Consider the following 11,684-nt stretch of genomic DNA (forward strand, 5'->3'; position numbering starts at 1 on the left):
CGCTCAGGGAGCTTGAGAGCAGAGGATTTAACAGGTAAGAAGACCCTGCCCAAGGAGGCTGCAACCTGGGAATTGCAGCTGGAGCTGGAATGCTGTGACTGGGGCAAATAGGATCCTGCTGGTCACAAAATCCCAGATTGGTTGGGGTGGGACAGGACCTTAAAGATCATCCAGTTCCAACCCCCCTGCATGGGCAGGGACACCTCCCACCAGCCCAGGCTGCTCCAAGCCCCATCCAACCTGCCCTTCAACACTGCCAGGGATGGGGCAGCCACAGCTTCCCTGGGCAACCTGGGCCAGGCTCTCACCACCCTCACATTCCAGAATTTCCTCCTCATGTCCAACCTCAGTCTCCCCTCTTTCTGTTTAAAATTGTTCTCCCTTGTCCTCTCCCTCCCTGCCCTTGTCCCAAGCCCCTCCCCAGCTTTCCTGGAGCCCCTTCAGGCCCTGGAAGCTGCTCTAAGGTCTCCCTGGAGCCTTCTCTTCTCCAGGCTGAACACCCCAACTCTCCCAGCCTGTCTCCAGAGCAGAGCTGCTCCAGCCCTTGGATCATCTCCATGGTCTCCTCTGGACTTGCTCCAGGAGCTCCATGTCCTTATGTTGGGGGCTCCAGAAGTGGCCCCAGTTCTCCAGGTGGGGTCTCACCAGAGCAGAGCAGAGTGGGACAATCCCCTCCCTGGCCCTGCTGGTCACTCAGCCCAGGAAACAGTTGGTTTCTGGGTTCCAGCACATGATGCCAGCTCATCTTGAGCTTCTCATCCACCATCAACCCCAAGTCCTTCTCCTCAGGGCTTTTTCCAATCCAGTCTCCACCCCAACCTGTATTTGTGTTTGAGATTGCCCTGACCCAGGTGCAGAACCTTGACATATGAAGTGCTGTGGTGTGTCTGGAGGCCAGTGTTAGGAGCTGTCACCTCCCTGCAGGACAGTGCTGCAGAGCTGCTGGATGATCAGCATCTTCCTCACTCCTCCTCTTTGGGCTGCAGGTTCACTGATTTACTCCCCATGGCTTTGATGTAGCCTCAGTAACTGCTGCCTCTTGTCTTTTGGGTGTTACTGACTTTTGGGCTTTTATTTCTGTTTGGGTTTTCCTTGAACTTCCTTGCCCTGAAGGCAACTTTACAACGTGCCTGTCAGATTCAAAGGCAGACTTAACCAATGTCTCCATCTGCTCTGCAGGGCTTAGGTTTGTGTCTATGAATGTCACAGTAAGGTCATATTGTAGCCAAAAGATTGTGCCCACAAGCATTATTTGTGTTGGCTCAGGTCAGTTTATGGGTATTTTGGTTGCCAAGAGATGTAGGCAAATTGTTGAGGAGATCAGAGAAGAGCCAGGGAGGCCACGGAGCAGAAGGAATTGACATGGAGAAAGCTTAAAAGGGCCTGTAGAGCTCAGCTGAGCAACATCAAAGGGTCTCCAGCAATATTGGAAGGGTTTAACGTAGCAGCAAAAGAAGAGATATTGAGCAGAGTGCAAGAAGTTCTAATTATTCTGTGAAACAGGCAGCCTGAAATCAACAGCAGGAAGAAAGCTTCAGATAATGAGGTTTTCTTGCTAGCTATGGGTGGCCTTTGAGGGCTAGTCTTTGAGCTGTGTTACAAATCATCAGTTAGACCATTTAAAACATGAAATTAGGAGAAGTCCCACAGGTAACAAAAGGGCCTGAAGATGGGCCAGTTGGAGGAATTCTGGTTCAGCTGCTTCCCAGGTTGCTGAAGAGGTTCAAAATCAACTTGTGCAGCTGAAATGCAAAAATACAGCCCTGCTACCTCTTGCCCTGTCAATCCTGAATAAAGGCAGTAGAAACAAGCTTAAAATAGTGGGAGTCCCTGCCATGGGGTTTGATAAAGTGAAAAGCAGGAGGAGAAGCAGCCTCTCCAGCAGTGGCTTCAGGCCTGTCTGTGTGTGCAGGAGCTGCCTTGTACCGGCGACTGAAGGAGTATCTGATGACTGAGGAGCAGCTCAAGGAGAATGGGTACCCCATGCCTCACCCCGAGAAGCCTGGCCGTGCTGTTCTCTTCACTGCAGAGGAGAAGAAGACAAGTGACTGTAAGTTCTGGTTCTTTCCTTCTGCAAGGTTTGCTGGGTACCTTGCAGCTGGAGATGCCTCTCCTCCCTGCCACTGGTCTTTTTGTATCAAGATGTTCGTGGTCTCAGCCTGGTGCTGTTTGCTCCTGTTGTGATGGGTCTCCTTGGCTGTGACCTCTGGCTCTGCAGACCAGCTGGACAGGAGGGTGGCTGCAGAAGCCTGCTGTGTTCCTAGAGGATGAGATTCTTCAGCTTGCATGTCACCAGGATGTGCTTTTTGACACAAGGTTCATAGTTTGTGGCATGCGGGGCTGAGAGCCTGAGTGAGGTTCCTCATTGCTGCCAAAGAGTGTGAATTGAAGGAAGTTCTTCACCATGAGGGTGCTGATACCCTGGTTGCCCAGGGAAGCTGTGGCTGCCCCATCCCTGGCAGTGTTGAAGGGCAGGTTGGATGGGGCTTGGAGCAGCCTGGGCTGGTGGGAGGTGTCCCTGCCCATGCAGGGGGGTTGGGACTGGGTGATCTTTAAGGTCCCTTCCAACCCAAACCATTCCATGATTCTGTGAATTGCTCAGGTTGCCTCCCTGGACAAGCTGCCCTTGGTCACCCCCTGCAAGAGCAGGCACGTGTGCTGCACATGCTCACTCAGTGCAGGTTTTGACTCCATGTTTGTTGTATTAACTTGGAGGCTGCTGTTGGAAGGGAAATTAGAATCTTAGACTGGTTTGAGACCTTAAAGATCATCTAGATCCACCCCCCTGCATGGGCAGGGACACCTCCCACCAGCCCAGGTTGCTCCAAGCCCCATCCAACCTGCCCTTCAACACTGCCAGGGATGGGGCAGCCACAGCTTCCCTGGGCAACCTGGGCCAGGCTCTCACCACCCTCACAGCAAAGAATTTCTTCCTAAGGTCTCATCTCTCACTCCCCACTTTCAGTTTGAACCCATTCCCCCTCATCCTTTCACTACATTCCCTTGAAAAACATGGTTGAGAGAGACTCCTGCTCAGCACCTGATGGCACTTCACTCTCCCAGGGATTTTTTGGTCTGTGTTTATGAGCTGCTGGTTCAGTGGGATATGGACCAACATTGGGCCAGGTTGGCTTTGCAGTGGGGTTGTGCTTTGCTGGTTTGGATTGGAGAGTTTTCTGCTGGACCAAGTAGCTCCCAAAAGCCTTTTTAGCATCTGGACACAGTGATGCCTCAGGTTTCCTCAGCACAGCTCCTTCTCCCTCTGAATTTTCTGAGCTCCTGGAGCAGGGTTTATGCCTCTGAAGAGCTAGTTAGAGCAGGCTGTGGTGCAGCAGGGATAAAACAAGTACTTAGGATCTACTTGGAGGTGCCTTGAACACTCCTTTGAACATCTCTGTGGAGAGACCTTGCTAAAGTGTGTGAAGTGCTCATCTGTGTTCACACCTTGTGGCTACATTTGTCCTGTGGTTGCTGAAGCAACCTGTATGGAAGTGCATTAACCCTGTCAAGTGCTGTATTTGTTGGAGCCCTTTTCTCCAGGTAACCAGCTCCTTTATTACGTTTTGAGACCATGTTTCTGGTTTTCTTTCTGTAGTTCCCTGCAGGATCTTTGAATTTGTTCTTCTTTAACTAAAGCTGTTGCTGGTTTGTTCATGCTGTGGTCAGTGAGCAAAACTGGACTCAACTGGTGTTGTGCAGAGCTGGGGATGTGGTGGCAGCTTAAGAGCTCACACTGGAACTCAGGGAATTGCATGGAAATCAGAAGCATGAGAATCAGCTCCTTTACTGTAGCTTTTTTCATCTCCCTTCCCTGGGCTGTGAGCAGGACAAGCCCAGATGACAGGACATCCATCCACAGCTGCCCCCTCAGTGGGCCAGGCTGTGTTCCCATGGTTTAGGTGTTTTTCCTTACAGCAAACCTGTGCCCAGGAAGAACTCAAATGTCATTTGGAAGTGACAAGGCACAGATCCCCTGGAAACAAGGTTTTCTTAGCTCTGATGTCCAAAGAATGACTTATTTATCCTGTTTATAAAATAACTGTGTTAGAGTGCAACCTAATGTGCTGTGGATGGAGGAACAGTTCAGCAAATGGTGATGAGAACTGTGTTGCACACCAGAACCACTAAGGATTCTTACACTTCCCTCTGAGAAGTGTCTGAGGGGCAGATGTTCCAGGACTGCACTTTCAGATCCCTTGTCTTTCTGAGAGTTTGAACCACCATCTGAAATCCTGTTTTAGCACAAGAAGTTGTTTTCCTGGCGTTTGGGGCTCGAGTGGTTGGGATTGACTTGTTCCTTGACCAAGTTACCTAGGGGAAGGATTTCTAGTGACCTAACTCTTGTTTCTCTCTTCTTTGTAAAGCCTCCTGCAGGATTTGCTGTCGTTGTGGCACTGAGTACATGGTCTCAGCCTCTGGGAGCTGCATTCGGAAGGAGGAATGTGTCCACCACTGGGGGAGGCTGCGCAAGCAGAGAGGTAGGAGCTCCTGGTGGAGGGTTTGGTCACACACCAGCTCCCAGCGAGTTGCTGGGAAACGTTTTTTGTGGCTTTCGGGGCTTGACACACTCAGAGGTTGTGGCAGTTCCTGGTTTTGTCACTGGGTGGCCCCGCAGCTGCTGGAATAACCTGGCAAAGAGCTGCTGGGAAGTGGCTGAAAATGAGGGGCTGGGGTTGGAGCAGAGGTTTGAATATTTCAGTTTCAAAAAAAGTCGAAGAGAAAACAAGGCTTCCTGTGGCTTCTGGAAGTCTTTTTAGAAGCTGACTTGGGAGCATGAGAAGTCTGTCACAGAATCCTAGAATGGTTTGGGTTGGAAGGGGCCTTAAAGTTCATCTAGATCCAACCCAGGAGAGTTATAAGTCTTGATTGAATTAATTCACAGCAAGACATTGTCCTAATTTGAGCTCTGGTGTGGTTTCCCATCAGAGCATCCTGGTGGCTTCTGGAGTTTGACTGAGTAGGAGAGACTCTAGGTTGCTATGGATCCATACTTATTTTTCCCCTTTGCTGTGCTCATCCAGGGTATCTGCATGTGAGACCTGAACTTTAAATCTCTTGCTAACAGGACTCTCTGACTCTTCTCTCTTGCTCTTCCAGTGCCAGGTGGATGGGAAACTCATTACAGCTGCTGCTCAGGAGCTGTGGGCTCACCAGGCTGCCAGGTTGCTAAAGTAAGTTCTTGAGGAACACCTTTTGATTCTCAAGGATCTTTGTCCTCTGCTCACATTGCTGATGGCTCTGTCATCCTTGCTTAAGCCTTTAGAAGAGTGGTGGCTTCCCTTAAGGGGGAGAAACAAGTACTTCTTAAATATCTTTTGCTGTGCAAAGGGTAAGGCAACATTTGGCAGGAAGGAGGAGGCTCAGCTCTCTGGCCTGAGGAGGTTTCATTTCTTCTGAGCAAATGCCAGAGGATTAAGCTGCCCACCAAAAGCTCACATACAGACTTCTTTGGGGAAACAAAGGGAGAAACAAGGGATTTACTTTTAAGGAGCAGTGTTGGGGCCTTGACAACAGTGTGCCAAAACTTTTTCCCCCTTTTTTTGCCCCTCCCTTTCCCAGCAGCCTGTGCTGAGGTGATTTTCTGTTGCAGGCCAAACCTTTCCTTAGTTTTCTGCTCACTTCATGCCCTGTGTCATGGTAAGGGGAGGAACCTTTGCAGGGAGCTGTTGTAACTCCTCAGTGGTACTTTCCTGGAGGAGCAGAGGAGGGAAAGGGATCCCAGAGAGCAGAATGGAAAATCTGCCCAGGAGTGGATTTTTGGCCCACTGAGCTGAACACAACTTGGGTACCTCTGCTTTTTTTGGGGGGTTTTGTTATTTTTTTTTTTTACTGTAGGCAGAAGGACACTCAGCTTCCCAGCCTGGTGTCACTGGTCCTCCTGAGCACTGACAGGATGTCTTTTGCCCCTCCCTCATGTCTCTGGGAAGTCTTCTCATCGCTTGTTTTCTTTGTGTATTTGGCAGCTGCCACACGGGGGAGAAGAGCAGGAATCAGGGCCAAGTCAGAGGGGATCTGAAGGGGTCATGCCCAGTGGAAGGGACTCCCAGAGCTTATCCATGATAAGGCACCTCCTTGTCCCACTGTTTGAAAGACCTTGAGGGACCCAGGGCCAGCAAGGCTGGCTATAGGCTCTGGAGAGGTGTGTGCCCTTCTTGGTCTGGCCAAAAGTTAGCTAGGAAGTGACTTCTGTGGCAAAATTCAAGGCTGGTTTAAAACAGGAAGGATTGTCTGCATGGGCACCCCCAAAACTTGTCCTGCACAGGGGAGCAGGGCTGGGACCAGGCAGGCTGCTGCTTCTCCTGCTGCTTGTTCATGTGAAAAATGAAGATCTCTTTCTCATCAGTGTTCCAAAACCCATCCAGTTGGGAGAAACTGGGGCTAGCAAAACCTGATTTCTCCACCCCTTTTTGCCTGGCTGCTGTAGAGCATCAAACTTCGTGGCCTTGGAAGGAGCAGAGAAGCTCTGTACCAGCCCCTGGCTGCCAGGGCTCCAGGGCTTTCACATCTGCCTCCTCCAGATCATCCTGTGCTGCCTTTTGTGGTTTTCTCACCCAAGTGAATGAGTTTCACAGCATCCTGTGATGGGTTAGAACCATAGAATGATGGGATAGTGAAGGTTGGAAGGGACCTTCAAGATCATCAGGTTCCAACCCCCTGCATGGGCAGGGACACCTCCCACCAGCCCAGGCTGCTCCAAGCCCCATCCAACCTGCCCTTCAACACTGCCAGGGATGGGGCAGCCACAGCTTCCCTGGGCAACCTGGGCAACCAGGGTCTCACCACCCTCATGGTGAAGAATTTCTTCCTGATGTCTCACCTAAATCTACCATGGAATGAGAGTTTGGGATGTTTGGGCTACTGGGGAGCACAGCGTCTTTCAGCTTTGATGGAGGCTGTTGAAATCAGCAAATCTTTGTCATAAGAAACTGTTATAAGTAACTAGATCTGCAGCTGGGTTCGAAAAGCATCTGCCTTTTCCTTCCAAGTTCCTCGGGGATGTGGCTGCAGTGAGGCAGTGTGGCAGGAGGTGGCAGGACGGAGCTGTGCTCGCACCTTCCTCCCACCAGGAGTGGAGTCTGGAGCTGATCTTTGTGATTCCCTGACTCTGCCCCGTCCTCTGCTCTGAAAAACAGAAGCAACTTTTCTGTCCTCCTCTCAGCAAGGAAGAACTGGGCAGTTGTGTAGCAAGTAGCATAGAAAAAAATACTTGATTTTTGTAATTACTTTGTTCTTCACTGCCCAGTTACATTGTGTTACAGAGGGAGGGAGGGGATCAAGCTGCAAGAGAGTGAAGTGTTAGTGTCTGTTGGCCTGGTAACCTGCTCTGCCTGTTTCTTTAGCTGAACAGTCGCACTCACAGTGTGCACAGATGCAGAATGGACAAGTGTGGCCCCCTGGGAAGCTCCAAACCATGTGGCCTTTGAGCAGAACTGGCTTTGGATACAGGGAGAGACTGGGGTCAGTGTTGGCCTGGGTGCTTCATTACCTGCAGATGATGCAGTTCCCTGTACCTGTACAGGAGAAGATGCAAATCCTTGCTTGGCTTGTCCCTCTGCCCACAGGTTTCAGCTCTACAAGTGTCTTGGTTCCTCATCCCTGCCACCTTTCTATCCTGAGAGGAATAAGTCCACTTTGGCTCCTTGTAGGAGTTCTGTGAGAGCTCTTGAGATCTCTGAGAAGCACGATGAAGGAGCCTGTGCCCAGGCTGCTGGGATTGTGTGCAGAGTCATTGAGATTTAGGGACAAACAGAACTTAAACAAACCAAAAAGAACCCCACTGTGAAATAAGGGAGAGAGAACGTCACCTCTGGATGTGGAGCAGCAGGTTTTGATTTGACCTAAAACCATGTTAGGTAGGGAAAAGGAAGGTCCCAGCCTCTGCCTTGCCCTGGATTGTGTGTTCCTGCTTCCCCACTGGTGTGGGTAATCAGGTCAGTACAATCCTCCACTTCCAAACTCCCCTGCAGAGAAGACTTTCAGGCTGACCAGGCAGGGTAGGATTTGTGGCTGCAGAGGAGAGGAGAGAGTGGGAGTGCCTGTTGCAACACCAGCTTAGCTAAAGCTACTCATTAAATCAGTCCCCAAGTTTTCCTGGTAGCTTGGAGAGCTGTTGTTTGCTGGATCTTGTTGACCCTTGAGCTTTAGCTGGGAATAATGAAGGGTGGCTGGAAATCCTCTCCATTTATTGCCTCAAGTGCTGGTAGGCAGCAGCTCCTGTTTCTCTGCAAACTGGTTGGTTTTGGAATACAATTCTGGAGCCCCCAAAGTGAGAAGGTCATGGAGAGAGTGCAGAGAAGATGATCCAAGGGCTGGAGCAGCTCTGCTCTGGAGCCAGGCTGGGAGAGTTGGGGTGTTCAGCCTGGAGAAGAGAAGGCTCCAGGGAGACCTTAGAGCAGCTTCCAGTGCCTGAAGGGGCTCCAGGAAAGCTGGGGAGGGACTTGGGACAAGGGCAGGGAGGGAGAGGACAAGGGGGGATGGATGAAAAGTGGCAGAGGGAGATTGAGGTGAGACATGAGGAGGGAATTGTGGAGTGTGAGGGTGGTGAGAGCCTGGCCCAGGTTGCCCAGGGAAGCTGTGGCTGCCCCATCCCTGGCAGTGTTGAAGGGCAGGTTGGATGGGGCTTGGAGCAGCCTGGGCTGGTGGGAGGTGTCCCTGCCCATGCAGGGGGTTGGCAGACATGCCCTGGCCACAAACCAAACAAGGATCCAGCAGCTGGAGTTAGATCAGTGTGAGCTCTCAGTGTGACTCTTCCTGAGTGATTCTACTCCTAAGTGAAGGTTGTCCATCTGCTTGTCCATCTGATGTCACCAGCCCTGAGCTGGGTCTGGAATCAGCTCGTGGCTCTGTTTGCTGTTCCAGTGAACTTCTCCAACCAGTTGGGAGGCAAAACTTACTCTTCATTAAACTTTAGAAATCACTGGGTTTGTTTCAGTGGGAGGTTCTGTGGAAGTGGACTTTTTGGGATTCTTATTCCTGCCAGCAACAATTGTCCTTGTGTTTTTTCTGCCTTTAAGCAACATGTCCATGACGGACGAAAGGAGAGCCTGGATGGCTTTGTGAAGACTTTTGAGAAGTTGCCTACAACTGATGGCTACCCTGGAATCTACTCCTTAGACTGTGAAATGGTGGGTCCCTCATGACAGGGGCAGTCATAAAGCTTTTTGAGGAAGGCTGAGGGCACATGAGTGGCTGAAGGAAAGTTCTGGTTCCTTTACCATCTTCTTTCCTTTCTGCTGGGTACTCTTAGTTCATGTTGGTCCTGTGTGTTTAAATTAGCTCTTATTAAGAAGTTTGAGCAATGTGTGGGGTCTGGGTGCACCCTGTGGTTAGCTGGGTGCAAGGGGTGTACTGGCTTTTGGGATCTGCAGCACTTGGGTGAAGAGCTTCATCCATGACCGTGCTGTGGTCACCACACACTTGTTGCCTTCATGTCTGCTCTGTCTCCTGCAGTGCTACACCAAGCAAGGACTGGAGCTGACAAGAGTGACTGTGATCAACTCAGAACTGAAAGTGGTGTATGACACCTTTGTCAAACCAGACACCAAGGTGGTGGATTATAACACCAGGTGAGGATGGGCTTCCTTGGCTCAGAGCTTTGTGCTCAGGAACTTGGTGGGAATGGTTGGGTGCACTTGTTAGGACTCCACTGACCACCATGTCCTCGTGGCTGAGACACTTTGGGCCTTGAGGTGTTCCTTTAGTGGAGGAAGCCCTCTCTTCTGCTCTTGCTCTGCAGGTTCTCGGGTGTGACAGAAGAAGACCTGGAGAACACCAGTATCACCCTGCGGGATGTCCAAGCCGTCCTCCTGAACATGTTCAGTGCAGATACCATATTGATAGGGCACAGCTTGGAAAGTGACTTATTTGCACTAAAGGTAACTTGGCATGTCTTGTGTTCACATCTTTCCCACCCTGGGGTGCTCTTAATGCCTCCTTTAGGAGCTGTTTCTTGCCAAGAACCAGGAGGACACAGTAGATCTGTCTCATCCCTGAGCCAGCAGGAACTGGCTGTGGTGGAAGAGCAAGGGAGTAGTGGGTCATGTGTGCCACTCGTAGTGTCACCCCAGCTTCCAGTGACCCATGGTGCCCAGGGTGACAGACCTCTCTGGAGGTGACTGGGGAGGGTGACCAAGCAGGGATGGTTGGAGTCACAGAATCATGGAGTGGTTTCAGTTGGAAGGGACCTTAAAGATCATCTAGTTCCAACCCCCCTGCATGGGCAGGGACACCTCCCACCAGCCCAGGTTGCTCCAAGCCCCATCCAACCTGCCCTTCAACACTGCCAGGGATGGGGCAGCCACAGCTTCCCTGGGCAACCTGGGCCAGGCTCTCACCACCCTCACACTCCACAATTCCCTTCTCATGTCTCACCTCCATCTCCCTCTGCCAGTTTTCATCCCTCCCCCCTTGTCCTCTCCCTCTCTGCCCTTGTCCCAAGTCCCTCCCCAGCTTTCCTGGAGCCCCTTCAGGCACTGGAAGGTGCTCTGAGGTCTCCCTGGAGCCTTCTCTTCTCCAGGCTGAACACCCCAACTCTCCCAGCCTGGCTTCAGAGCAGAGCTGCTCCAGCCCTTGGATCATCTCTGTGGCCTCCTCTGGACTCTCTCCAGGATCTCCATGACCTTCTTGTGTTGGGGATCCCAGAACTGGACATGGTGTGCTGGGTGGGGTCTCATGAGAGCAGAGGGGGAAAATCCCCTCTCTGGAAGGACTGGACTGGGATCATTTGCCTTTCACTCTTGCCTGTGTTGTCCAGAATGCTCTGTTGGTTTCAGCATCCCTTGACTGGCTTGGAGATGTGCTCAGCCAGGGTGGGGACATGAGGATGAGAGGCTCTGAGGTCCCCTCTGCCCTCTAGGTATCTACAGTGACCATTCTAGAAACAGGAGAAGCCTCTTCCTTGCCTCTGCCACTGGAGATAATTCTACTGGTTTCTCTTTTCCTGTTAAGATGTCTCTTTGCTCTGTGTGAGGTTCCCTGCCTGGTTTGCTGTGAATTTGTGATGTTGCTCTGATCAAGCTGTTCTGACCTTCCATCTCTCTTGTCCCCTGCCTGGCCCTGGTCAGTCCAGCCTGCAGGTCTCTCAGCCATCCCTGCTGTCCTGCAAAGGTGGGTTGTCCTCTCCCCTCCCACCCTGGGGGCTTGTCCAGGGTCACCAAGAAAACGTGTGGCAAGCAGGAGCAGAGTTCTGAGTCTGTCCTCACAAGCTAGATCTTCCTCCAGCCACATTCCTTGAGGTGGAGCAGCTGTGGCTTCCAGCTCCTGCTGCTCCTTTGGGAGCAGAAGGTTTTCATGCCTGTAAGATGCTCTCCTGGCACCCTGGGAGAGTTCATCAGATCATCAACACATGATTTGCAGCTTGATCAGCACGAGGTGACTGGGTTGGCCTCTGAGAGGCATGAATTTCTCTTAGCACCACAGGCAGTGCCAGGAGAAGGGACCCAAGGGTGATGGAGCAGAGGGTGACAGGGGTGACACGTTGAGTCACAGTGACTGAGGGCTGGGGTAGCAAAGTTCCCTCACTAATGGCCAGGGCAGGCTCCAAGTGGTGATTGCATTTCAATTTTTATTTAAAGCTGAATTATCCTGTTTCCTCAAGTCTTCCTGACCTAGAGAAGTAATTCTGCCTGTGCCTGGGCAGGTGCCAAGGTTGGCTGCACTCTAGGAGAGATTTATCCTCGGAAGAG

General features: G+C 51.4%; 1 protein-coding gene across 1 annotated transcript in view; it reads left to right on the forward strand.

Annotated features, from left to right (window-relative positions):
* REXO1 (REX1, RNA exonuclease 1 homolog (S. cerevisiae)) overlaps nucleotides 1-11,684 on the forward strand; it is a 36,403-nt gene that overhangs the window by 21,690 nt on the left and 3,029 nt on the right. The window contains exons 9-15 of the mRNA XM_009999718.1: nucleotides 1-34; nucleotides 1,913-2,050; nucleotides 4,365-4,478; nucleotides 5,098-5,171; nucleotides 9,015-9,125; nucleotides 9,451-9,566; nucleotides 9,737-9,875. Coding sequence (XP_009998020.1) covers nucleotides 1-34; nucleotides 1,913-2,050; nucleotides 4,365-4,478; nucleotides 5,098-5,171; nucleotides 9,015-9,125; nucleotides 9,451-9,566; nucleotides 9,737-9,875 — 726 coding nt within the window. The remainder of the gene's footprint in view (nucleotides 35-1,912; nucleotides 2,051-4,364; nucleotides 4,479-5,097; nucleotides 5,172-9,014; nucleotides 9,126-9,450; nucleotides 9,567-9,736; nucleotides 9,876-11,684) is intronic.

This window comes from Chaetura pelagica, unplaced genomic scaffold (genome assembly GCF_000747805.2).
Source record: "Chaetura pelagica isolate M959 unplaced genomic scaffold, ChaPel_1.0 scaffold506, whole genome shotgun sequence".
Classification (NCBI taxonomy): Eukaryota; Metazoa; Chordata; class Aves; order Apodiformes; family Apodidae; genus Chaetura; species Chaetura pelagica.